At 41.6% G+C, this 27,606-nt stretch overlaps 1 protein-coding gene across 5 annotated transcripts in view; it reads left to right on the top strand.

Moving 5' to 3' along the window:
* The window catches only part of PTPRM (protein tyrosine phosphatase receptor type M), a gene marked incomplete at its 3' end in the record, with an annotated part of 796,072 nt that overhangs the window by 726,993 nt on the left and 41,473 nt on the right, over positions 1 to 27,606 (top strand). For all 5 annotated transcript variants that reach the window (XM_084252855.1, XM_084252854.1, XM_084252853.1 and 2 more), the window contains one exon: positions 7,231 to 7,328. In XM_084252855.1, the coding sequence (XP_084108981.1) occupies positions 7,231 to 7,328 (98 nt within the window). The remainder of the gene's footprint in view (positions 1 to 7,230; positions 7,329 to 27,606) is intronic.

Here is a 27,606-nt window from a genome sequence, read left to right as displayed (position 1 = left end):
GATAGAAAATATTAAGTATTTTTCTAAAATAAAATAAGGATTTATATAATTACAATAATTATTTTATGATATGGGTAAAAACATTTTAACTGCTTTACGGAATAAAGCATACCAAACCTAGGAGTAAACACATGGCATTTGCACCCATACGCTTTATCCAAGAAAACTTGGTGATCCCACAGAACATTCCAGTTTTATTTAAAATAAAAAGTGTTACCAGCCTGTACTGTTTCAGGCGTTGTGAATTCAGAGCATCCCAGCATGAATCAAAGCACCCCATTTCCAACACCAGATTTTACTCTTAACAGAAATGTTTTAGACAGGGAAGCCAGGATGCCCTGGGGGATTTTGAAGTCAGTATTTCATTCCATTCCTTGTATCAGACCTGGAGGTTTTTCCACTTGGGCAGTGCCCCAGAGCAATATTAGAGATGAGTGAGGGTGTCATCAAGTGGAGCAAGGCCATGGAGTCCAGGGAGAGCAGTTTTGGCAGGTCCATATAGAACTCAAATATCTAGAAATTAACCCTTTCAAAAACCACTCATTCACCCCTTGGAAGATTTCCCTGTGTCCTCACGTGTGTGCATATTTCAGCTTGAAGTTCAGATGGCTTAGGACACCTACACATAAGAGTAGAGAACATTCTTACCTTATATCTATCTTACACAACTAGACACTTCTTGAAAGTGTAGCTATTACTGAATCTATTACTATATCTATTACTCACCTTTTTTAAAAAAAAGATGTATTTATTGATGCATACAAGAACTGGGGTACAGGCCAGAGGTGTGGGGGGTGGTGAGAGGATTCACCAGAGACAGAGTGGGGAACAGAACAGGCAGATCTACTGAAGTACACTGCTAAGGGAAACAGTGGGCAAGTCAGGAGAGGTCTGCTGCGCCATGTGGGTAGCTCCCTGGCCGGGGATCGAACTCGTGCTGCAGTGGCTGCGGATTGCTTCATAGGTTACATCTTAACACCTTGTGCCACCAGGGAGGCCCTATTACTCACCTTTGTATCACTAACCATATCTTACAGAATTCTTGGCACACACTGGCCAAGTGTTAGCTGTGAATGTGGGTAGCACATGCTAACTCCCACTGTAGCTGAGAAAGGCACATGAATGAGCAAAGCAAACAAGGCTTGAGACCACAGGGCACAGAGAAACTCTGTGACATCCATGGAAAGAGCCAGATGCACAGACCACTGAGCAGACTGGCCCCAGGCTGATGGTAATCAGGGAAAGAAACAGGAAGCCATCACTCTTGAGCCTTGGAAAACTTGCCTTGGGGGAGTGTCAAGTACTTGAAATGAAGCATATGTGGACAGAGGGCTCCTGGTAGGGGATCCATGAGGCGATCTGGTGGGGGGTTGGTACCTGCAATAGCATAAGCTGAATCCAGGTAGGGATGCACAGGCCCGAGTATGTCTCATTAAATAATTAGGATTTTACTCAAAGAGCAGTGGAAACCCCATGAAAGGTTTGGAAAGAGATAGAAAATGATGTTTTTAAGTGATAAGCTCTGGCTAGATTGTAGAGAACAGGTTGGGGCTGGGGGGAGACTGAAAAGGACATACCTTGGTAATTCAGCAGAGAGGCCGTGCGACTTGGCAAGAGGATGGTGGGAATGGAAAAAGAGAGAGTGAAACAGGAAGTGCCATGTACTAGAAATGCTCCTGAGTGGCTACAGCTCAAGATACAGAAAGATCAGGCAGAGAACTTGGAAGCTGGTCGGCTCATGAACTTGGAATATATTCCACAGTAGTGGGACCACAGGAGGGTTAAGGGAAGGAAGTGACCTGATATAATAACATATAAAGAGGTTGTTTTCAGGTGGCTGACAAGGTTTTCTTCTCTTTTATTCTTGCTGGGATCCTGTTGACTGTACACACCTGTCAAAGAGGACCTTTCCAAACTGCATTTGACATACGGATGGACACAATGTGATGCAGTGTGGTCAGACCTCAAAACTCAATAGCCAGGTGTCCTGGGCAGCTTATTTGACTTCTCTGTGCCTCTGCCTCCTTTCAGTGAAATGGGGGAACAATGGCACCTATTACATAAGATTGTGAGTTTTAAACTTAAGCACGTTCAACAGGACCAGGGAAATAATATTATCACTCAAAAGAAGTTAGGTGTTAGTCTATTTATGATGGAATACCAATTTGTATTTGTGCTATCTTTCTTCCCTTGAAAAAACTCTAATATACCACTGTGAGCTTAAAGGACCTTGACTTCTCAGCAACCCTAGTTAACATAGAAAACATACCATACAGAAATTAGAATGTGAAGAGAAAGGGAACAAGTTACCTCTCAAGGTTTGGAAATATTATTTTTCATCTCTCTCACTTCCCAAAACTAGAGAACTCATCTACACAATAGAACCCATCCTTGAATGTCTTTCACTTATGCTTTTCATTGCTTTGGATTTTTTATTGCACTCTAGCTCTTTCTGCTCTTTTTTTGCTATTCCTTCAGGGCTTGGTGTTGATAAGAATGGCCCCACAACACATTTCCTTCTTAGAAGAGGTCTGTGTATGCCAGCTATTGTGAGGGAAATGGACTGTGTTACTGACCTAATCCTATTGAATTTTGAGACCTTACTTTTCAAACGTTTTAGTGCCATGGGAACAACTGCTGAGAATCACCTTATCGCCTATTTTGCAAACATCTATAAATGTATAGCCACAACCATCAGAGCTCCTATCCAGCCAGAAACTGCAGAAATCAAATACTAAGACTGGATGGTGCTGTTCATATCTGATAGGGAGGGTGTTCAGAGTCCTTTTCCTGCCATTTTGAATTCCTTGTCTTGGGAGTTTAGTTATTTGCCCACCTTCTGAGCCATCCCCAATGACCTCTCTACCAGTACTCCCCTCCAGGAAAGGGCACTTGCCAATCACTTTTAGGAGACAGACAGCAAAGGCAGAGCATTACTGGCCTTCCCGTGGTGTTTCTCCCTGAATGTCCACCCTGCCAGGATGTGAATGCCAGAGTAGCCACCTTGTGTGCCAAGCATTTGCTGTAGACTCATAATGTTGACTCAAAATAGCCACAGACTCTTAGACCCACCAGAAACTGCTAAAGTCAAATGGAGTTGTTCTCAGGTTCAGTGAAGTCTTCGCCTCCTCTGGCTTCCATTCTGTTCATCGAAGTGGTCAGGTGACTTATATTGCTGAGGCATAATTTATTCCAATCTCACGAAATAATCTGAAATATATTTGCCAGGGAGAAAAGAAAAACAGAATTGATAAATTTCTCATTTAAAACCTTGGTGACTTCTCATTTAAACTTGGTGACTTCCTTCTTCTATTTTGCCCCCTCCCCCTCAAAAAAAAAAAAAGTACAAGATTTGAATGAACATTCAGGAGCACCTTGATTCATTACCCAAGAATGCCAAGCCTCAGCCAAGCAATGGCCATTAATATCCTTAAATTCACCCTATTAAGCCTCCCTGGTGGTCTGTGGGTTAAGTCTCAAGGAATTTCATTAGAATAGCCAGAGCAAGCAGGTCAGGCCCGGGGTCACACGTGAAGGAGAGAAGAGACAGGAAGGAACAGGCAAACTGCACCAGGGGGAGAAGAGGGGGGCCCTTCCCTTGCACTTTTTTTCTTTCTGAAATCAACTTAGAATAATCTTTGTGTTTAATTTAATTGTCATATTTTAACACTAAACTGTTTGAGCTCTTCCAGATACTTGTACCTAATTTTAGCGCTGAAAAGAGCCTCACCTAATTCATTTTTCTGTCCTAATCTATTTTGGTTTTAGCCCAGGTCAGTGGGCAAGAAAATCGTGATGACTAAGGTGAATGCCATCACCAGCTGAGCCGCTAATACTTACAAAACCCTTTATTTTAAAAACCCAAATTTAGTTATATAAACATTAAAAACAGTCCTCTGTCACTTTCAATGAGCCTTGCCTCTTGGCAAAGTGGTACAGCCATGTTCGTAAATGACATTTTGTGAAGTTGCTTATAAATTAGAGAGAAGTGGGATTTCCTGATTCGGGGAACTTGTGTGCATTCTTAGATTAATCATTAGATTCAAAACAAACAAGTCTTTGGTGTTTCACAATCACACCTCCATGAGAAGATTGAGCTGAATGCCCCCATGTTCCAGGTTCTCCACCAGGAGAGATCTGAAAACACACCCAGATCCAACCCCCACCCCAGCCCAGTTAAATCCATTTCTCTTAGGTTGGGACTTCAGAATGTGTTAAAAACTCCCCAATAATTGTAACCGGTAGCCAGAACTGAGAACCATAGCCTTCCATAGGACAGTCACTGGGAGCTAGGATCACATTCTGGCTGCCTGGGGTAACCGACTGAGTTGAGTCGGGCAACAAAGCCTCGGGCAGGGAAACATAAAGTGGGGAGCTGCCTAATGTTGGAAGCAGCAGTTCAACTTCAGCACTTCAAGGCAACTCTGAAACTGAGTGATCGTGGTCCTGGTTTCATTCTGCAAAAACCCTTGCAAAGATGCCTCCCTTTTGATGAATTGAAAAGGAGTTAAAGCAATACCCTTTCACACTTCTTCAAATAATCTTCAAAATGGAAGCCAGGAATGGGAATCATACAAATATGAATAGTATTTAATATTTTTATATAGTTAATATTAACAGTATAGTTTATACACATGTGTACAGACTTATTCTTACACTCATTTATTCACTGAGTTCCTGCTTTGTGCCAGGTATTCCATAAGGTACTAAGGAAATAGAGACCAAAATAGTTATATTCCCTTCCAGAGGGATCTTGAAACAAGTAATCACAAGGGAGTCTAAAGCTAAGAAAGGGCAAGTGAATTTCTCTTTAGAACTTGAGCCTGGAATCTCTCTGTGAAGATACCTACTAGGCATTGAAGAAAGGGGGAATTGTTCTTCCTGATGCTGGAACATCTGATTCACCTACAATAGCCATTGTCATGAGAATGGTTTTCAGAATAGGTGGCACAGGCCTGTGTATCTAGTGAAGAAAACAGAAAGCACATTGGCCACCCTGATTTTCAGGGGTCACCATTGGGAAAACTCTGTTTGCACAAAGATGGACTCGGGGTTGTTGTTTTTATTCTTGTGAACAAATAACAAGCTGTTAAGTACACAGTGAAGTATTTCTCCACAAGCTAGAAATGTAGCAATTGATCGGATCCGGTTTCACTCGTCCCCTGTGTGACCTTAGATTGCAGTCATTGAAATCTCCAGCCTGTATATCAGGAGAATGGCACGCACATGCCAGGGAATATGGGCCAACAGCCATGGGCAGCTTTGTGGGAGGTGACATGAATGGTCCCAGTAAGTGATTAGACACAGAGATATCAGAATGTAGGGTCTGTTTTCATGGGGAGGGTCAAAGTATATGCAGAAGTCGTAAGGAAGAATGATAGAAATTTATGTTGTGGAAAGAATGGGAGGAGGTTTTGTCAGTGAAGAGGGAAAAGAAAAATTACACAAGAACTCATTGATAATTGGTCAAGAGAAATGAGAGGTGACTGAAGTGGCTGGCCCCTCAGTGCTCCGGGTCCAAGCCTTTTATATCAGATTTTTAAAAAACCTAAAACTCTATTGAATGTCCATGCATATTTGAGAGTATAAACATAACATTATAAATCTTCACAGAGAAGAAGAAATAAAAGAGTCACATGCAGTATGTGGAATAATACAAATGTTCAGGAGCATACTAGGATCAGGACCAGTGCTGATCCTAGTGATCAGGACTAGTGCTCCGTGTCCAAGCCTCAGCCAAGCAATGGCCATTAATATCCTTAAATTCACCCTATTAAGCCTCCCTGGTGGTCTGTGGGTTAAGTCTCAGTACTATCACAGCAACAGCCTGAGTTTGGGAGCTGACTCTCGTGTGCCACCAGACCTCTCCTGTCTCACTCACTGCTCCCCTCAGCAGCGTATTTCAGTAGATCTGCCTACTGTGCTCCCCACTCTGTCGCTGGTGAATCTTCTCACCCCCTGTAACTCTGGCTTACACCCCAGTTTTTCTACCAAAAGTAACTAAAATCTTTAAAATAAAATAAAATGAATACATCCTGTTTTTGTTGAGTGTTTTGCTATTTATAAAATGCCTGAGTGTGTATTGCCTCCACAAATCCTCAAAAGAACCCTGTGAAGTGTTTTTGAAATCAGTGTGTAGAAAAAGATGGACACTGAAGCTCACAGTAACTTGCCCAGAATCACAGGCAGCAGCAGGCTTCCCCTCGTGGCGCAGTGGTTGAGCGCTGGGCTGCGAGGTTGCCCGCAGCCTCTGCAGCGCCAGTTCGTTCCCCGGCCACCGGCGAGGGTCCCACAAAAAAAAAAAAAAAGCAGCAGCAAATCTCCAAATCAAATATTTGGCTCCACATCCAGTAATCTGCAATGTTAAGATACTTCTGGTCCTGATCCTAGTATGCTCCTGAACATTCGTATTATTCCACATACTGCATGTGACTCTTTTATTTCTTCTTCTCTGTGAAGATTTATAATGTTATGTTTATACTCTCAAATATGCATGGACATTCAATAGAGTTTTAGGTTTTTTAAAAATCTGATATAAAAGAAATTTTAAATTCCATCTTTCTGTACCTGTTGATATCTATAACACAGGCATTTGTCACATATTTTTCTTCCTGTCCATAAGAAAGAGCTTTTAAATATTTAGATCCAGAGCATTATGGAAGGATATTCTGATTATGTTCAGAGAAAGGAAGTACAATTGCTTAGGCTCTAACTACTCCCTCACTTGAGGAAGTCACGCAAAAGAAATGGATTAATTTGAAAGATAGCACAGAATAAGAAAAATATTAGAAACAAGAAAAGGCCATTTTTCCTATAGAGGCTCATTTCATTCTATATACCATTTCCCTGGGATATCTGCCAATTTTTAGCAGGAAGAGTAATGTTATCCATTTTTTTAAATTCCACTCTTGAGTATTATGGAGATAAATAGCTAAATAGTGAAGAAATAACTTTCTTTCACAACAGTAGCTTAAGAGAGGTAAAAAAGGCTCAAATGCAGATGTGTTTGGTGACGTGAGAAAACTCAACCATGAATGAAAAATTCAGTATCTTTATAGATGCTGTTTTAGAAAAGTATACCCTTTGGCATTAACACTAAAAGGAAAGCTGTCCATATACGAAAGTGAGGAAAATGCATGTGGAAATTAATGGATTTATTTGCTAACCCTAGAAATTTTCTACTTACAAATGTACAAAGGAGAAAAAAATCCTTGTTCTGTTTTTCTGCAGGACCAATGCAAGAGACCATTTATGATTTCTGGAGGATGGTGTGGCATGAAAACACTGCAAGCATAATAATGGTGACCAACCTCGTGGAAGTGGGGAGGGTAAGTCAGCTATCCACTTAAATGGCCATTTGTTCCTCATTTAGTTGGAAGGCAGGCAAGAGGAAGATTTTGAAGTATTTTGTGTACTCCAGAAAACATTAACTACTACAGCTTCTCCTATCACTTGCTTATAAATTATCAGTAAACATAGCCTGAATTGCTTTCATTTGTTGCGATAGCAACAGACAGGAAAGGCACTCAAGATTTAAAAGCAGTTGTTATCTGGCTATATTGCGCACACAAAAACACCTCTAAGCATGAATGCTAGTTGTTGGGTGTCAAAACTCAATGGGTGCTGTGCTAGACATACTGTATTCCCTAACTCAGGGAAATTGACTCTAAAAACAGTGTGCAGCACTGGATTCACCCTTAGATTAGAATTACAGCATCATCTCTTGCTTAGATTTTACTTTCCTGTGCCTCATTTTTCTAACCTGCCAAATAGAGATCATGATCTGCCCCTAGGGTTTTACATTATTTTATCTGCATTAGCTGTTAATGAATGCTATCTTTATTTAACCAGGAATCTCCTAAGCAGTTATAATCTTGGCAGTGGTATGCTATAGGATTATCTACAAAAAGAAATTTTAAAATGAGAAAATAGACAGGTTGTGATTGCCTTTTTTTTTTTTTTTATAGTAAGTTCAAGTCCATGGTTCTGCTCAACTCAAAAGCAGGAACCATTATTTCTTCAAAAAGTTGGTATTGTGAGATTTACCCTCAACAAAGGCAACCTGGCTTTTAGCCTAGTATTGAAATACTGGGGCAGAAGTCATAAAGGAGTTGGCTCTTAAAATTCTCGGTCAACCTCAAATAAATAGATAGATAGATAGATAGATAGATTGATAGATAGATAGATAATAAAGCAAGTGAAGAATGAATTCCTGAAATTTACAACATGGATGAATGTGGAGACATTATGCTAATGAAGTAAGCCAATCACAAAAGTACAAATGCAGCTTGATTTTGTTATAGGACAGGGAGAGGGGCAGCCCAAACCCCGCAAACCTGCCTATTCTAAATGGGTTCTGCCATCCGCCGCATCAACACAAAACATGAGACTTTAATGGGAAGGAACTTTAATAAAACTAGGAAACAATACAGGAAAGGCAAAGAGTCTTGTTTCTAAATAAAGCCCCCAAAGTTACCCGTCCCCTTGTGGGTAAAAGTCCATCCATATGGGATTGGCCCAGAGCAAGGCCCCAAAGCCTGCCACAAGTCTAAAGCATCTTCCAGTGGGGACCCACAGCAAAGGGTCAGAAACAAGCAGACAAGCCCGGAAGGAAAAGAGCAAAATCAACATCAAGATAAAAGCTGCCATTGTCACCTCCCCATGGGTCTCACCCACATCTGTGTCACCCCGTCCACAACCAAAAGACAAGCGCAGTTTCTTCACGTGTCTCTAGGCTCCATGCGCCTCCTCCAGGTCTCCTTCTGGCTCCATCCTGCTTCCTTCCTCAGTCTCTTCTGCAGCTTCTCCTCTTCCTGCTCAGCTCCACCCTCCCTTGGGTGGGGCAGGGAACCTCCCCCTTTCCTGGGGACCACCCTGTTACAATTTCACTTAAATGAAATCTCAAAGAATCAAATTCATTAAAGTAGAGAATACAATAGTGGTTGACAGGGTCTACGAGAAGGGGGAAGTGGAGAGTTGATTTCAATAGGTATAAAAGTTCAGTCATGCAAGATGAATAGAGATCTAGTAGATTGGCTGCAAAAAAAAATGCTTATACAATATACAGATTCAGTGCAATCCATATCAAAATTTCAATATCATTCTTCAAAGAACACAAAAGTTACTGAAATTTATATGAAACCACTAAAGATTCTGAAAACAAAGCAATCCTAATGAAAAAGATACACAGCAGTATCACAATCCTAGACTTCAAAACTGCAAGGCTATACTAATAAAAACAGTATGGTATCAAAATATAGATGCACAGGGCCTCCCCTGGTGGCGCAGCTATTGAACGCTGGGCTGCGAAGCTGCCCGTAGCCTCTGCAGTGCCGGTTCAATTCCCGGCCACTGGAGAGGGTCCCATATGGCGCAACAGACCTCTCCTGCCGCACCCACTGCTCCCCTCAGTAGTGTGTTTAATCAGTCTGCCTGTTCTGCTCCCCGCTCTGGCTCTGGTGAATTCTCTCACCCTCCCGTGCTTCTGACTGTAACCAGTGCTTGTATAAATAAATAAATAAATCTTAAAAAAATAAAATAAAATATAGATGCACAGATCAATGGAAGAAAACTGAGAGACCAGAAATAAACATACACTATATGGACAGTTAATTTATGACAGAGGAGCCAAGATTACATGATGGAGAAAGGAGAGTCTCTTCAAAGTGATCTTTTTTTTTTTAATCTTAAAAAACTAAAAATGAAAATGCCATTTGACCCAGCATTCCCATGCTTGGCATCTATAAAAAAATAACATAAAGCTATCAATGCAAAAATCTATATTTTCTACAATGTTCATAGCAGCATTATTTAGAAAGGATATGGAAGCAGCCTAAATGTGCATCACCAGACAGTTGGATCAGGAAGATGTGGTGTATCTATACTGTGGAATACTATTCAGCCATAGGGAAAGATGAAATGTAGCCATGTATAGCAAAATGACAAGAATCCAAGGGAATTATGTGTAGTAAAGCAAGTAAGAACAACAAATACTGGAAATTACATGCCTCATATCTATGATCAGCTTTCAAGGTTTATCTTTGTCTGACTTTGTTTGCTTTCTCTATATTCAACATATAGGTGAAGCCACCTGTTATTTATCTTTATCCTTCTGACTTATTTCACCTAGCATAGTCCTGTCAACTCCATCCATGTTGCTGCAAATAGCACGAGTTTATCTTTTTTGATGGCTGAGTAGTATTCCATTGTGTATATATACCACATCTTCTTGATCCAGTAACCTTTTGGGGGGCATTTGGGTTGTTTCCATATCTTGGCTATTGTAAATAGTGCTGCAATAAATATAGGGTTGCAGTGTATTGGGGTTTTGGGGGTAGACTCATAGGAGGGGTTGTATGGCAGTCAATTTCTAGTGTTTTGAGGAACCTGCACACAGCTCAGTAAACTGTTTTAAAAATGATTCTCTGAATGTATCAGGAATTGCAAACAAAAAATAAAAGAGACACTAAGAACGGGAAACATTTAAAATCCTAGCAAAAATGGCAAATCAGCCTTGGTGCTTCTGAAGACCTCTGTGAAACACACTTTAAGCTGGACCACATCTTAGTGAAGACAGCTTAATTCCAAAGACCAGTCAAGTTTCTTCCTAGCAAACTTCATCCAAACCAATTCCTGAGAAAGGAATCACACAAGGATGTTTTAGAGAGAAGCTTTGAAAAGCTATTACTTCCTCCTGCAAACATCCAGAAATTCTAAATAAAATACATGTTTTTAATTTGCCTGTGTATATCTCAAATGTATATAAATATATATGTTAAAAATTATTTAGTTTAGGGCCTCCCCTGGTGGCACAGGCAGTTGAGTGCTGCGCTGTGAAGCTGTCCGCAGCCTCTGCAGCAACAGTTCGATCCCGGCCAACCGGCGAGGGTCCCACGTGGTGGGGCAGACCTCTCCTGTCTCGCCTGCTGCTCCCCTCAGCTGTGTATTTCAGTCAGTCTGCCCCTTCTGCTCTCCGCTCTGTCTCTGGTGAATCCTCTCACCCTCCCGTGCATCTGGTCTGTACCTCGATTCTTGTATGAAATAAATAAATCTTTAAAAAAATTTAATTATTTTAACTCTCAAGAAAGTAAACTACTAGAGACCAAAAATAAAATGAGGACTTAGAAAGAAAGAGGACATCCTGCAGCAGCCCTTTGGAGCTGGGTAGGCTGGAATGTGTCAGTATGGGTGAGAGTTGAGGGCTCAATCTTCACAATCTTGGATCTTGGGTCTTAAAGCCTACCAAGAATAGGAGATAACATCTTGAACCTGTGCATTGCTAAGAATTTGAACTGAGGCTGTCACATAAAATCAAAACCATGGAGGAAGGGGTAATTAATTACATGAAGGTAGTAAAAAGGTACACACTTCCAGTTATAAGGTAAGTAAATACGAGGGTTGTAATGTATAATATGATGACTCTAGTTAGCACAGCTCAATTGTGTATTGGAACATTAAGAGAGTCAATCCTAAAAGTTTTCATCATAAGAAAAACAACACTTCACTTCTTTTTTTTTTGCACCTGTATAAGATAATGGATATTAAGTAAATTTGCTGTGGTAGTCATTTCCCAATATGTGTAAGTTGAGTCATTATGCTGTGCACCTTAAACTTACACAGTGCTGTACCTCAGTTATAGATTAATAAAACAAGGAAGGAAAATTTTAAAAAATGCAAATAATTTTGAAACTTTATTTTTTTGAAGATTTATTTATTTATACAAGCAATGGGTACAGTGAGAAGCGTGGGAGGGTGAGAGAATTCACCAGAGCCAGAACGGGGAGCAGAGCAGGCAGACTGAAGAAGCACACTGCTGAGGGGAGCAGCGGGCGGCAGGAGAGGTCTGTTCGCCATGTGGGACCCTCGCTGGTGGCCAGGGATCGAACCAGCGCTGGAGAGGCTGCGGGTAGCTTCGCAACCCAGCGCTCAACCGCTGCGCCACTGGGGAGGCCCTAATTTTGAAATTTTAGAGGGTAGGCACTCAGGAAAAAAGGGAAAATGGAAAGAAACAAAAGAAGTAGAGGAAAACCAGCCAGCCCTGAGCACAGGGAAATGACAAGGAAGCAAATCTGTCTCCACTTAGGATCTGTGTGAGAAAGCACAACTACTAACTCATGGGTCAAAGTAAAACACCCGAATATAAATCAGAAAATAGAACTGGGAATCCTAAAGCATCATGTATAGAAAAGACAGACTAACAAGGCATCTAATTTAAGAAAATAGATGAACAGAGTAAAACCAAAGGGAATTAATAAGTATAACAGCAGAAAATTATATAAAATCAAAGGAACAAAAATAAACATCAACAGAATCAAATCGGTTTTACAAAAAGACTAATGAAATAGACAAACATCTGGTAAGCAGAGGTAAAGGAAAACCACAAATAACCAATATTAGAAGTAGGATAGAGCTTTTTTATAATAAGAGATTATATCAATAATAATAAATTTTAAATTTTAGATAGATTAGATGTTTTCTTAACAAATATGATATTCCAAAACTGTCTCAAAAGAAACAAATTCTGAGTAAACAGTAATTTTTTTTGTTTGTTTTGTTAAAGATTTTATTTATTAATGCATACAAGAACTGCGGCACAGGCCAGAGATGTGGGGGGTGAGAGGATTCACCAGAGACAGAGTGGGGAACAGAACAGGCAGACTGACGAAATACACTGCTGAGGGGAGCAGCGGGCGAGACAGGAGAGGTCTGCTGCACCATATGGTTAGCTCCCTGGTCGGAGCTCGAACTCATGCTACAGTGGCTGCAGATAGCTTCATAGGTTGCGTCTTAACCCCTTGGGCCACCAGAAGGCCCAAAAGTAATTATTTTAAAAGTTAATTATGGTTAAGAATTGACAAATGTAAAAGCACCAGATCCACACAGTACTTACAGTACTAGTTCTAGTAAATATTGAAGAAATGGATAGTTTAGATCTTGCAAAAATTATTCCTAAGAGAAGATATAAAAGACATTTTATTTTCAGATGCTGATATAACCTTGATATCAAAAATGACAAGGTCTTAGGAAGAAGGAAAATTATCAGTACCACAAATTGAGAAGAGATAAACCAACAGATCAAAACAGATAGCGCAGATACTGACTGTAGACAGAAGTAGGAAAATATGCAGTGGTAGAAAAAGCATGAATTTTTCAATCAGTTACACTGGCACAATTTGTTATCCATGTAGACCAAGAAAAAGTCTTCATAAAACACCCAAAAATGAATACCAGATAAAGACCAAAATATAACAAATAAAGCTTTAAAATTTTAGAAGAAAATATGGATGACCTTTCTCTTTCTTTTAAGAATATTTCAAAGATTCCAGAAGCTCAATATGTGAAGAAAATGATGGGAGGGAAAATTTGACTTTTTTAAAATGTAAAATTTTCGGTCTCCCCTCATGGCGCAGGCAGTTGATCACTGCGCTGTGAAGCTGTTCCCAGCCTCAGCAGTGCTGGTTCGATCCTGGCTGGCCGGTGAGGGTCCCACATGGTGCAGCAGACCTCTCCTGTCGCGCCCACTTCTCCCCTCAGCAGTGTATTTTGTCAGTCTGCCTGTTCCCAGCTCTGTCTCTGGTGAATCCTCTCACCCTCCCGCACACTGGCCTGTACCCTGGTTCTTGTATAAATAAAAAAATAAAATAAAATAAAATGTCAAATTTTCTATATGACAAAGGGTGTAAGTGACAAGAGAGATACTTGTAAAATATAAACACAAGGTATTTTATTTGTTAAAAGTATAGAAATTATTTTTGTTCTTCAATCCCCTCTCTGCTGGGGGAAAGAGTAAGTGCCCCAGGCCTAGGTGGCAGCAGGTGGTGGCCCGGTGACCAGCCTGGACCAGGTCACGGGGCCTCTCCATCATCAACCTGGGAAGTGGTGTGCAGTAGCACCTGCATCACAGTGCTCTTGTAAAGATTTAGTGAGTTTCTACTTGTCGGGTGGGTACAAAAGTCTCCATTCCATCCTGAGCACTCGATAAATAACAAGCCTAAGACCTGCATGTGCATTAATCACCTTTTCTCCCCACCCATTTTGCTATGAAAGCAGTAATAACTACTGGGGGGGGGTATTTGGAGGGAATTCAAATCCACTAGAAAGCAAGCTCCTTGGAGGAAGAGACACTTTGTTCTCTCCCTCCTGCATGGTGCCTGACACTCAAGTGAAATGAATGAGTGAAAAGTCTTTCCACTTAGCATCAGAAAGCAATTAGCATATGCTGTTACCTATGATATAATTATGCTAAATATTTCATCTGTTTCTAGTCCTTGAGTTTCTTTCTGGCCATTGGGTTTCTGCCCCTGAAATGTAGGCTCAATTCCAAATCATTATTCATTTCACAACTATTTGTCTACTGCCTACATGTTCCCAATGTGGAGAGAAGGGGGACCCGGAGGCCACTCTTGCAGCATCTGACCTTCAGAAAGCTGTGTGCCAAGAAAGTCATTCACCACCTAAACTGTTGAATATTTGCTTCAGAGCTCATTTAAAATAATCTTAAGATTAATTATTTTGGAAAGTAGAAAATTGTTAAAAATAACAATTCCTGGATTTTTAAAAATAAAGGCTGAGCTGCAATTCCAGAGTATCTGATCTCAGCTTCAGAGGCACGCTATTTGCATATATAAGCCCTTGTACTCAAGGAACGATGATGATAGCATAGTCTTTGACTGAAAGCGCAGGCGGAAATTGTTCTTTACAATTACTACAGAAAAAAAAAGAATGCACTATCACAGTCTCTTGGTTATGGCACATTTTGCAAGAAGCCAAGTTTCATTTCAAGTTACCTGAATTTGGGAAAATAAAAAGGCCTTATAGGGGCCTCCCCAGTGGCGCAGCGGGTTGAGCTCAGTGCTGTGAAGCTGGCCACAGCCTCCACAGCACTCATTTGATCCCGGCCAGGGAGAATCCCACATGGCGAGGCAGACCTCTCCAGCCTCGCCCGCTGCTTCCCTCAGCAGTGTATTTTGGTCAGTTTGCCTGTTCTGCTCCCGGCTCTGTCTCTCACCCTCCTACGACTCTGGCTTGTACCCCAGCTCTTGCATAAATAAAAATAAATCTAAAAAAAAAAAAAAGGCCTTGTAATGGCAGTCACTGTTCCTTCCATCAGGCAATGGGACTCAATGCAGGGTGGTCTCTTGATTTTTATGATGGAAACGATTCTTCCTAACAAATAAGCAAGGGAATCCCAGCTGTCCTTATGCAGCTGAAGGGGAGAGGGTGACTAAGTTTCAGATCTACCCATGAATGTCAGCCCAAAGACTTAATCATTTTAGGTCTGGTAAGCTTGTTGTAAAAATCCTTCAAATCCTTACCAGGTTTGTGGATGTGGCAAGCTGGGGAGAGCCCTCCCCTCCTCCCCACCAGCGCTTGGATGGCTGTCTTCCACTAGTGTGAAGTTAATGGCATCTGTCCTTGAAATGTCGGGTTTGATTTAGGGGTTTTGACACTAGGTCACATTGCCTCAGGGAGGTGGGGGGTGTGGGGTTGGTGCTTATTCCAGGCATTTCCCATTGTTAATGCTGCAACATTTGTTGAGCAACATTTTTCCGTTGAGTTCCGGTGTTCCATGCTTAAAAACAGCAACAACAAACAAGCTAAGATATGGGAACGACGTGGTTTTGAAGGGCAACAACTACCTACTTAACATGTTGACTGCATGTGTCGTGTCCTTCATGAATTAGGCATGAGCAAGGTGGATGCCAGTTTGTTTACACACTCTTTCTGCCTATTCATTAAGCCAGAGCTGGGAACCTGATTTCCCCGACTTTTGCCCTGCAGCACTCTGCATTAGGCGGCCATAATTGCCCGTGTTGGAGCCACTGAGAGGCCTTCTCTGTCGTAGCACCTGGTGCAGAAGACGGGATGCTGCACTTCCCTCCACCGGGGTTCCCGGTACATCTGCCAGGACCTATCATTATCTGAGACTTCCTTGTCACCACCATGCCTCCCCTTTCGGCCCTTGTGTTTTGGGAAGAGACCCTTGCCGGTTTGCCTGGCACCTGCCAGCGGCTGCACACCTGGCATTTAAATTGCGCTGGGATGTGTTGTGATTGTTTGTCCTCCTTAATGAACCCGCCTGGGGGACCTTCAGCTTCCCATCCATTCGCCCGTTTCCCAGGCATTCCCATTTACACTGTTTGTGAGTAGATTCAGAAATTCTGTTGTGTTGGTATACTAATCCATCTGCCAAAAGTCTTATAATCAAATCTGCAGGACTCCCAAAGGAGGTTTTTGCACCGGTAATTTAAGCTAATGATTTCGAAACATATTTAGTAAGTTTTATGACGAGCTCATTAGAATGCGACTGTTTATTAAAAATCCAAATGAGGTCTCATAGTCATTTAGGGAAATTATTGTTGAGGTGCTCTGGACAGTTCTGATAACGGGTGATGAAGTGTTCTGGAGCTAAGAGAGGTAGAGACCAGAGCGGGTAACCTCTCTGGATACAGAGGATGGGACAGAAGCACCTAAGCAGATGCTTTAAAGGTGTTTATTTACCCCCAAGAGATTGACCTAAAATTCCATTTACAACCTTTGTCAATAAAAGAGCACTGAAAGAAAACAATTTCAGATGAACACTAGATAGCAGAAGTAACTTTCTAATCCACATGCAAGGAAGTTATATTAAGCTTCTAAGGTTCCTGTCATGTAAACAAGGACATCCGCTTTCCTGAAAAAGTCACCAGGACCAGGACTAATGGAAGACGTTAGAAGATTAAGAAGATTAGAGTTAGAATTGCCTTTTCATAAAATGTTGAGATATTGCTTAATAATAAGAAAAAAATAGGTACTACCTAACAGAACAAAATACTACTACTGCTAATACTACTATTACTTTTTCAAAATCCCTTGAATTTTTCCAAGACATCAGACTCATACATGAAAAGGAAAAGGCAAATTATTTTCATAGACACTGCTGAAATTTTTCTCTCTGCAGCTCTCGCTGTTACCATTCACAGATCTTTTTAAATGAACTGAGTATTTCAGATTGGTATTTGTTTCTTGTGTAATTAGCATCTTAGCCTTTGATTAATTTATATATGTTCCACAAACATTCCTCTCCATTTCTATCTACCATCAACCCTCTCAGCTATTATATTAATGTAGCTGATCAAATCCTCCATAATGTTAACACAAAAGTAGGAGAGAATGTAGAAGTCTGTGCTGTAGCCCCATCCTGCCAGCAGGGCACCAGCTGGTACTGAGCCCTCAGCAACAAGGGAGGGACCTTGAGCAGACCCCTCTGAGCCCCATCCAGTTCTTCCAGGAAAGGCGACTCCCAAACTGCCCCGCTGAATCTTTGACGTATTCTCTTTTCAAAGATTTCACTTCCCCTCTAAAAAGTTAGAAAATCAACCAAAGAGCCTGACTTGTCTTGTTCACAAAATAGTCCAAAAACAGACTTTCTGATCCTTTTTTAGCACATTTAAATGGTTCACTTACTGTGTCCGTAGCACTAACAAAGACAAAGATATTAATAATTCATTTTTCTTCAAAGAACATAAAATATGGTAGCAGAGAAACACATGTAAGCAATCAACTATAATGCCTGTGTCAGAACTGTGTCAGCGCTAGAGCGGGAACTGGCGGGGACTAGGGCTGCCTTGCAAATCCAGGGGGGCTTCCGGGAGAATGTGGTGAGGAGGCATTAATAGCAGTAAGGATTTTAAGTGACAAGAATGAAACAATAGGCACATTAGGGAAAACACAGACAAAGGGAAGTAAGTAGCAAACCTGGAAAAAGGGGTTGACCTGGCAGGGCTGTGTTACGAAAACTGACGTGGGAAATGCAGCGAACCTGAAGCTGGAAAACAACCCCAGCTTGTCAGTGGGGTCTAAAATGCCCTTCTGGGGCTTCCCTGGTGGCGCAGGCAGTTTAGTGCAGCACTGTGAAGCTATCTGCAGCCTCTGCAGCGCGGTTTCAATTCTAGCCGGCCCTGGAGATACCCACCTGGCATGGCAGACCTCTCCTGTCTCGCCCACTGCTCCCCTCAGCAGTGTGTTTCAGTCCATCTGCCTGTTCTGCTCCCAGCTCTGTCTCTGGTGAATTCCTCTCACCCTCCCACACCTCTGGTCTGTACCCCAGTTCTTGTATGCATAAATAAATAAATCTTTAAAAAAGAAAAAAAAATAATAAAATGCCCTTCTGAGAGCAGACTAAGGAGGACGCAGGATGGCAAAGTATGTTTAATTGTTGTGATGGAAGATATTGAGCTGTTGTAACATGTGTTCTAATTAGTGATGTTGAAAGACAATTCTGGTGGCCACTAAAGAAAGGTTTAGGAAGGTTATGGTAGGGTATGGGGACAAGTTAGTTTAGAGCAGGACTCTGGGTGGGAGATGGTGTGGACATAAGTAGGGACTGTGCATGAGAATTTACTTATGGGAGACACATCACTGGATGTTATTTGGGGAGGGTGGTAAGAAAAAAGAAGAACTTGAATTTCAACCCAGGTTTCTGCCACGTGACTTCCATTAATGTAATGGTTGTTTTTTAATCAAGAATGAGCACCCCTCCACCCCCAATAAAAGCAGGCTTAAGAAAATGGCAACATGATTCATTTTGGACATGCTGAGTTTGCGAGATTAATTGAACAACCATGTAGGGCTTTAGAAGAGCTACGTGAGCTGAAGACAGAAATAACTACAAATGTGAGGTTCTTACTCATTCACTGAGCACTACTATATGCTGGCCTGTCGGCTGGACTGTGATTAGCAAAATGAAAAGATGTGACACAATCTAAGGAGTAGACAGATGGGCAAACCAAAAAGTATACAGTAATCCCCACCTTATCTGAGGTGTGGTTTGCCATTGCTCTCTGAAAATACTATGCGCTATATAGCATTCTCAGAAAGGGAGAGCACATTTATAATTTTTATTGAGGTGACAGTGCATTTTGACAGTATGTGTTTTGGGTGTTCATCATTGAGAATCGACATGTGTATATACTACATTCAGTCCTCCACTGCTAGTCCAGCTCGGCTCTTCATTATACAATTGTCCCTTTTGTCCCAACTTGTCCACCTTCTCCCCCCGGCCCTTCTGGTAAACACTATTTAGTCTTAAATGCCAAAAGTTCATCTGTTTGTTTTCTCTATATACCACATATGAAAGAAGTCACACAATGTTTATCTTTCTCCATCTGGCTCATTTCCATAAGCAAATTACTTTATATTGTTATAATCTATTTTATTATGAGTTACTGTTATTAATCTCTTATTATTCCTACTTGAAAAATTAAACTTTATCATAATATGTATTTACAGGGGAAAATAGCAGATATAGGTCTGATACTCTCCACAGCTCCATGCATTCACTGGGGGTCTTGGAGCGTACCCCTTATGGGTAAAGGGGGCCCTCTGTAACATTGGGAGATGACCACACTGCAGCACAGCTACTTGGGAGAAAAACAGAGGCAGAAAAGAAAAGGACCGAAGACAGCGCTAGAGAATATCCATCTAGTGAGCAGAGAGAAGAGGAGCTAGGGATGGAGTCTGACTAGAACAACAGAAACAGGGCAAGGACTAGGAGACCCAGAATCATGAAAGTGGAGGACAGAGTTTAAACCAGGAGATGGTTAACAGTGAATCAAAAGTGATAGAAAGGCAGGTACATGGGACCTGGGAGGGACTAACAGAAATGCATCAAGCACCTGCTCTGTGCCACACATTCTGCTAAATGATGCACAAGTTCTATTTCTCTTAGTTATCACCTATGAAATGCCTGTTTTCACTTTCAAATTTAAGAAATGAAGCTTCAGTGAGGTTAAATAATTTGGCCCAGAGCGTGGAGCTGGAATTTCATTCAGTCTTGGTGTATCTTGTTCCAAAGCCCTTGCTCTCTGCACAACCCCACAGTGCCCTCCTGTCAGCTGCATAAGTATATACCAGGTTTCAGAGGTGTGATGAGCCAAGAGCCTGGTAGCAGAGGAATAATGGCTAGACCTGTGGTAAAGACAGTAGTAGTTTGTTCTTGAGAAGTGAATCAAAGGAGAGAGATGGAGCAACAGCTCTCAGGTAAACAGAGCATGATAATGAATAAAGAGGCCCGTGTTTGCCGTGTTCTTGTGTGTGCACATGTAGAAAGATGGAGACAAGTATAGAATTGGGAGTCTGAAAATAAAATGGAAGTGGAATCAGAGAATGAAAGTACAAGAAAAGAAAGGGAGGAAGGGACAGAAGAAAATGAAATATAAGATAGGAGGGAATTCCTTACATTTGTTTATTTTTCTTAGATTTCTTTCTTTAAAAAAAAAAGTCAATCATACTCGGCATAAAGAAAGTAATTCTTCACATCCCTCAAGTTATTTTTTCAAGTTTCTACATTTCCGCCACCCTTTTGTCCCTTATCCCTTTCCCTGTCCCTCCTTCTTCACTTTAGAGCCCTCATAAAGTTTGCTGATGTACACTCATTTTTTAAAGATTTATTTGTTTATGCATACAAGAACTGGGGTGTAAGCCAGAGGTACAGGGTTGGGGTGAGGGGGTTGGTGAGAGGATTCACCAGAGACAGAGTGGGTGGGGAACAGAACAGGCAGATTGACCGAAGTACAATGCTGAGGGGAGCAGCAGGTGAGCCAGGAGAAGTCTGCTGCACCATGTGGGTTGCTCCCTGGCTAGCCAGGGATCGAACTCATGCTGCAGAGGCTGCTGATTACTTTATAGTGCGGAGCTTAACCCCTTGCGCCAGCAGGGAGGCCCCTGATGTCCACTCATTTTTGTAAATATTTTACTTTATGGAATCATCTGCTATTTTAATGCCCAATATTTGTCTTCATCATTCTAACTTGCTTTATTACACATAATTCCCTCATACTCTCTCTATTTTGTTGAAAATGGCTGCATTTAAACTTTCCTTGTGGCAGAATAGTATTCTGTAGTATGGATATGCCACAACTTCTTGATCCAATTTTCTGTTGATGGATATTTAGGCTGCTTCCATGTCTTAGCTATTGTAAATAAGGCTGCTATGAACATTGTGGAACATAGAGGGTTTAAGCATTGATGGTTTTGTATTTTTTGATATGATAGATGGGATTGTAGGTTCATAATCCCAGAAATGGGATTGTAGGTTCATAATGATAAAAGTTTTAGCTTTTAATGTGTGGAGTCCTTTAGCTTACTAGTATATCCTATATACTAGTCAATAGGTGTGGACACAGGAGGCTGGGGCTGCCAAGATGAGTCCCTGTCCACAAAAATGGGAACCAAATAAGGTGATTAAATTCTATGCTACACATTGCACAGAACCTTATGGTAGTTCATTAGGCTGGGAGTTGAGGTTAGAGGGGTTTGTCAATAAATGCTTCCCAGAGAAAGTACTACACCAGGCTGAGTGTGGACAAAAGAAAAATATGATTTCATCAGCAAAGAAGGTAAGCAGGGATGCGCCAGGCGAGGCAACCACAGAACTCTAAGGAAAACTGCAGCTGTGTTCTATATGAACATCAAGAGAGGAAGACTGTGGAGAGAACAGGCTCTGTCACCAAGAGCTGGATATGCATGTGGGGAAGTCTGACCAGGAGGGCCCCTGAAGGAGTGAGTTGGGGAGACAGGGAGAAGTGGACATAGTGGAAACACTGCAAAGAGAGAGTGATCTAAAGGCAGGACAAGAGCCATTGGATTGAATGAGGGCTATGGCTCTGGTAACCCTTTGCCTGGGTAGTTGCTGTGGGATGACCTCCCCAAGTTCTTTGATTGCATGTAACGGAAATCAACTCTGGCTAATTGAAGCTGAAGGGAAATTTATTGGAAGAATATTAAGCGCTCAGAATGATGTGAAGAATAAGACTTGTAAACAGACAGGAAGGAGAGTTCCAATGCCAGAGGACCAATGAGGGGAGGAGCCTCACAGCCCCATGGTCTGGTCAGCGTGCTGGTGCTGACAGCATGAGCAGCAACAAATTCCAACAGACTCTGACTCCCCCAGGTGGATCAGATGATCATCCCTTGCTGTTCTGGGCCACTAATTGACAAACTTCCCCCAGGTCAGAAGAAATTACCAAAAAGCCGGTCAAGTATGGGTTAGGAAGGATGAATGGATAAAATGGATGTTGAGTGACCACAGACAACATTCGTTCACTACACGTGTTGAGGCCTGAAAGCAGACTGCCAGTTCAAGGCCAGAGCAGAAAATGAGAACGTGGACACAGAGTTAAAACTTGTCTGAGGCTTAGCTCAGGAGGGAAGAAGGGGAAGTATGATTGTAGACAGAGAAGCATTTACAATCAAAGGATATTTTAAAGGTGGAAGATCTTTGAAAATTGTAGGTGTCAAGGAGAGGGTCAGGAGTCAGGGAGAGACTGAAAGAGTGGGAAATGAGCAGCAGAGGGAGTGTGTTCGCAAGGAGGCAGGAGAGAAGGGATCAGAGTGCAGGCCTCCTATGGCTCATCTTTTCCTTTGAGCCTGGAAACAGATAGGTGAGGCTGCAGTTTGATACATGTAACTAAAATGTAACAGACTTTTTCCTGATAGCATCAGCTGTCCCAGGGAAGAGAGGGATAAGGCCATGGACTAAAAGCCTTGAAGAAATTGGGAAGAGGCTATTCTAAAGAAGCTGCAAGAACACAGGTGAAAAGGCAGGTGTGATGTAGAAGTTGGCCTGCCCCATTCTTCGGGAGAAGATAATAGGGGGAGATACAGGCAAGACACAGTGGGCAGCCCCAAGAGCCAGTGCTTGGATGCCATGACACCCAGTAGGTGATGCACCATCAGAGTGTTGTGGGTGTTTATGTGAACTGTAAACCAAGCCATTCTTGCCTGTGAGCCTTAGTTTACACATGCCTGAAATTAAGGGAAATCAGCAGAATGAATTCTGAAATTCCATGTTTATTTGTGAAGAATGTTTTCTGTCTGTTGCTTACATTTTGACTCAGGGTCCTTGTGAATACAGATGCATCTGCAACCCAGATCTGCTTTAATCCAGGTGGCCTCCAGACCTTCCTGGCACTTTCTGTTTCTGCTCCGAATATCAGCAGTAAAAGAAGAGTACAAAGTCAGGATTTTTTTAAAGGGGGCTTTTTCAGTAAAAAGACATGTATTGCTTTCTTAGGAGAGAGCCAGCCGCTCCTATTTCTTCTGCACATGAATTTTGTAGACACTGTAGAATGGAATGTTGCACTGAGTGATGAGGTACCAGTGAGGTTAATTCTGTCCATAGTCTATCTGTATTTAATTTATGCAGACCATGAAAGATGCACACTCTATGTATAACTTATAGTCCTTTGAAAATGAACTAATGTGACTACAGTAAACTATGATTTTGAGATACTATATTCTTATTAAAAGTTCCCAGAATGGTCTCAAGCAATCCACTGGCTTATCAACTGGCAAAATCAAGCCATCTTAACTTCCAAGCACTCTGCTGCTTTTATGAGTGATGGGCAGAACCACATCTGCCTCCTGTGTGAAGCAGGACAAGTGTCCTTGGGGAAGACCCCTGGGAGAACCAGCCTGCTCTCTTAATGCGAGCCCTTGCAGTCATTTAATAAAGATAGCCACACACTTCACCATGTTCTATATAGAAGAAGATCCTCATACGCACAGAAATAGTTATTTTACCCCCCAGAAAATCATCATTGTTGCATAATGTCCATCACTCCAATTTGGATAGAAAAATCTATTTAATTGAAAGGTAAACTGGTATAAAGGAAATGCAAAAACAGATAGAGTTGTAAAACTCATTTAACTAGGAAACACTTCATTGACTACTAAATTGAGTGGTGATTTTGAAAAATGTGAGGCTAAAGAAAACAAATACTTTCAGAATAAATCAAGAAGAAAACTGAATAATTTTATTCTACAATTCTAGTGAGGGTTTATTAAGTATTTAAAATTAAATGTTAAGTGCCACATTTTAAACTTAAAGTATTGAGGGTTCTTGATTATGCTAAGTGAAATAAGCCAGAAGGTGAAAGATAAATACTGGATGGTATCATTTATATGTGGAATTGAAAAACTGAAAATAGGGTCAGACAAAGACAGTAAAACCAGCCCTTGAATGCTGATCTTACATCTAAGGCATCGAGAGAGGGAGAGGGAGCACTGAGAGTGGGGAGGGGAGCAAAATGGACTTTGGTGGTGGGAGACCTATAGTGACTACACCTAGGAGAAAAATACTGTACTGTCAAAAAATTAACAAAGGGGCCTCCCTGGTGGCACAAGGGGATAAGCACAGCACTATGAAGCAGTGCAGCTACTACAGCACGAGTTCAATCCCCGGCCAGAGAGGTGACCCATGTGGCCAGCAGACCTCTCGTGTCTTGCCTGGTGCTTCCCTCAGCAGTGTATTTCAGTAGATCCACCTGTTCTCTTCCCCACTCTGTCTCTGGTGAATCCTCTCACACCCCTGAACCTCTGGCCTGTACCCCAGCTCTTCTATGCATAAATAAATCTTTTCAAAATTAGCAAAGATGTAAAACAATGGTACTTCATTAATTAAAAAAATACTCAGGGTTCTTATATAAAATGTCATATCTGCTATGCTAACGCCAGTTTCTGTAAAATTTATTCCAATAGGTCTCCTTCCCTCACATTTGTATATATGGTAACCAGACTGGATCTCTTTGTTTTAGGTGTAACATTTATTTATTTATTTGTTTATTTTGATGATGTAACATTTATTACAATATGCTTTGTTTTAGGGCTATAGGTTTAGACTTCTACAAATGCATGAAATCACACCATACCCACCACCAAAGTCCCCAAATCTTCCACCATAATCTACCTTCTGGTAGCCTCTGCAGTCAGATTTCATGAGTTTGTTTTGGTCTGTTCCTTTGCTTTGCTCATTTTTATTCCACATGTGAGTGAAATTATCTGGTATGTGCCTTTTTCCTTCTGACTTATTTCACTTAGCATGGTTCCTTCCAGTTCTGTCCATGCTATGATAAATGGTAATATTTCATCTTTTTATGGCTGAGTAGTATTCCATTGTCTATATATACCCACATCTTTATCTGCTCATCTGTTGTTGGTTGTTGGGCACTTAGGGTGTTTTCATCCTTGGCTATTGTAATAATGTTGCATGTATGTAGGAGTGGGGCATATCTCTTTAAGTCATTGTTTGTACATTCTTCAGATGACTACCTATTTTTTAAATAGGTATTCCTATTTAGATAACCCTACAAAATAGGGATTTCTCTACTTTTTCAACAGCTTAAGAAATCTCCATACTGTTTTCCAGAGACTAGAGAAGTCTACATTGCCACCAACAGTTTATGATGGCCCCTTTTTCTACATACCCCTGCCAGCACTTGTTTTTTTGATATGGGCCATTCTCACAGGTGTGAGGTAGTATCTCATTGTGGTTTTGATTTGAATATCCCTGGTGACAGATCTCTCATAATTTCCAAATTCCCTGAACCTGGTAAAAGGTTCTTCCCAAAGAGAACACATGTGCGCGCACACACACACACACACACACACACACACTTCTTTGCTCACACGTGCTTACCTAAGTTTCAGAAATATCCTTTGCCTTGTTGGGAATAGCCAGCTGCTATTTGTCCTAAGTGACGATCGCTGTCTCATTTTTTTCTGAATTCCGTGTGAATCGTCGCTGTGAATTAATGAATTTTCTGTGGGGAAGATAGAATCAATCTCATATCTGTTTCTCACACATCCTGTTTCTCTCCTACCCCCTTGGAGTCTCTGTTCCTCTTTTTTGTGGGTCTCCCTGGCTGCGAATGACTAGTTAACATGCAGGTATCAGGTGGCTTCTCAACCTGCCTCAGATGAAGGCCAGAAAAACAGAAGACAGGATTCCTACTCAAGACATTTACTCCAATTATAGAGGAACATGTCCCACTACCACTTTGCCCTTCCTGCCAGACCACAGGCCTCTGTGAACACAGCCTAAATTATTTCATCTGTGAAGCCCCAAAGGCTGGACACATAGGAAATATCAGAAAGCATTCAGTGCATGATTTTGAAGAGGAACAAAGGAACACATCAGGTAGTGAAAACTAACATTTCCTGCAAGGGGAATTTCTGACTTCTCTCCTTCCCTGGGTGTCTTCCACACTGAAAGAGCACACTGAACCCTAAAGTCAAGCATGTGTATATAATATGGTTATTATGAGCATGAGTAAAGTTCACTGAAGCTGTTAGAGATGACAGAAATATATCTACATTTGGCCTACCTAATTAACCCTTTTGTGTTAAGTTCTTGGCATTTCAGATGGATCCATTATGCCCCTTTAAAATAAAAAACAGCAATCACTTTTACTCAGTTAGGGATGAATTATAAATTAGGCTTCAGAGACAGTTCTTTATATGCTGTGAGTCATCTGACACTTTCGTATCAGCCATCTTTAATATTGCGACAGTGGCAGGATATTGCGGGATCAAAGCAAATTGGCAGCCTGAACAGCAAGTGCTCCTCAGAACACTGTCTCCTGGCTCGCCAGGTACTGGGAGCTGCGTGCAGATCAGCTCTTTAACATTCTCCTGCAGAACCCAAGGAACTGGCTGGTGCAGGGCGCCCATTTTCTTTATTTTTTTTAATGTGATATTTTAGCTGCATATTTTTTCTATAGTGATACACAAAATGATGTGGCTCAGGTTTTTTTTTTACATTTGAGAGAACACAATGTAGTGGAGTCCATTCACTAGGTCATGCCTAATCAGTTATCTATAAACTGTTGCTTAGAACATTTTTTACCTGTTTATTTTACTTATTTTGTTTTCTTGTAGTTGTGGTGGCATTAAGATTCTCTCCATCAGGTATCACCGCCATGGGGGACCCATCCTCCACACCACAGTCCACTGTGCTCCCTTCCCTCCTTATTCCTGCAGCAGCCACTGATGTCAAGCACCGTGCTTGCCTCCTGCACACCCATGGCGTGGCCACAGTTACCTACCCCAGGAAAATGTTTGTTTTCACCCATATCTGGGCTTCCTGTGTGTTCACTGTTCTACACCCTGGCCTTGGATCCTCTGTTGTCTCCCTCTGTCGTCTCACTCTGTCCCCGCTAACTTCGTCTGCCATTGTCCTTGGGGCACATGTGGGCGGTCACCTGCCTTAATGTCAGTAAAGTGCTTCAGAGAGCAAGGGGCCTAAATGTGCAGCAGATAGACAGGTGTGCCAGAGACAAATGCATCACAGCCTGAGAGTTTTTATAGCATAGCTGGTCACGTTTGTACCTGCTCAAGCGCGTACACCTGGAGTTTCTTGGCAGCGCCATCTGACACATATGGGATGGTCCCGCAGCTGCCATAGCCCTCCTCCTCTGTTCTGCTCACATGCACAGTTGAAAATTAGGTTTTTCCCCCACTTTGCACACTACACATATTTCCTGTCCTTGAATAATGTGTCAAATAACAGTAAATTTTGCCACTTCTTAAATGCAGAATTTTTCTTTCCCTTCTGTACTTTCCAAAGCTGCTAACTTCATCTCCTGACACCTTGCTTTCCTTCCCCAACATGCCAGGGTTATCTGGCTGAGGTAATATATGAGTAAACACTGGGAGTTTCCCAGGAGAAGAGGACCAAAGAGGCCAAATAATCCAGGGAATGATTTTATTATAGTGTTTTCAAGGATATCTCCAGGTCTGTGAGTAAGCCAGACAAGTCATGTCTTGGGAACCTGGAAGACACAGACG

Source organism: Talpa europaea (assembly GCF_964194135.1).
Source record: "Talpa europaea genome assembly, chromosome: 13".
In the NCBI taxonomy this organism is placed as follows: domain Eukaryota; kingdom Metazoa; phylum Chordata; class Mammalia; order Eulipotyphla; family Talpidae; genus Talpa; species Talpa europaea.
The sequence above is the reverse complement of the archived record's forward strand: the minus strand, read 5'-3'. Positions and strand labels throughout refer to the sequence as shown.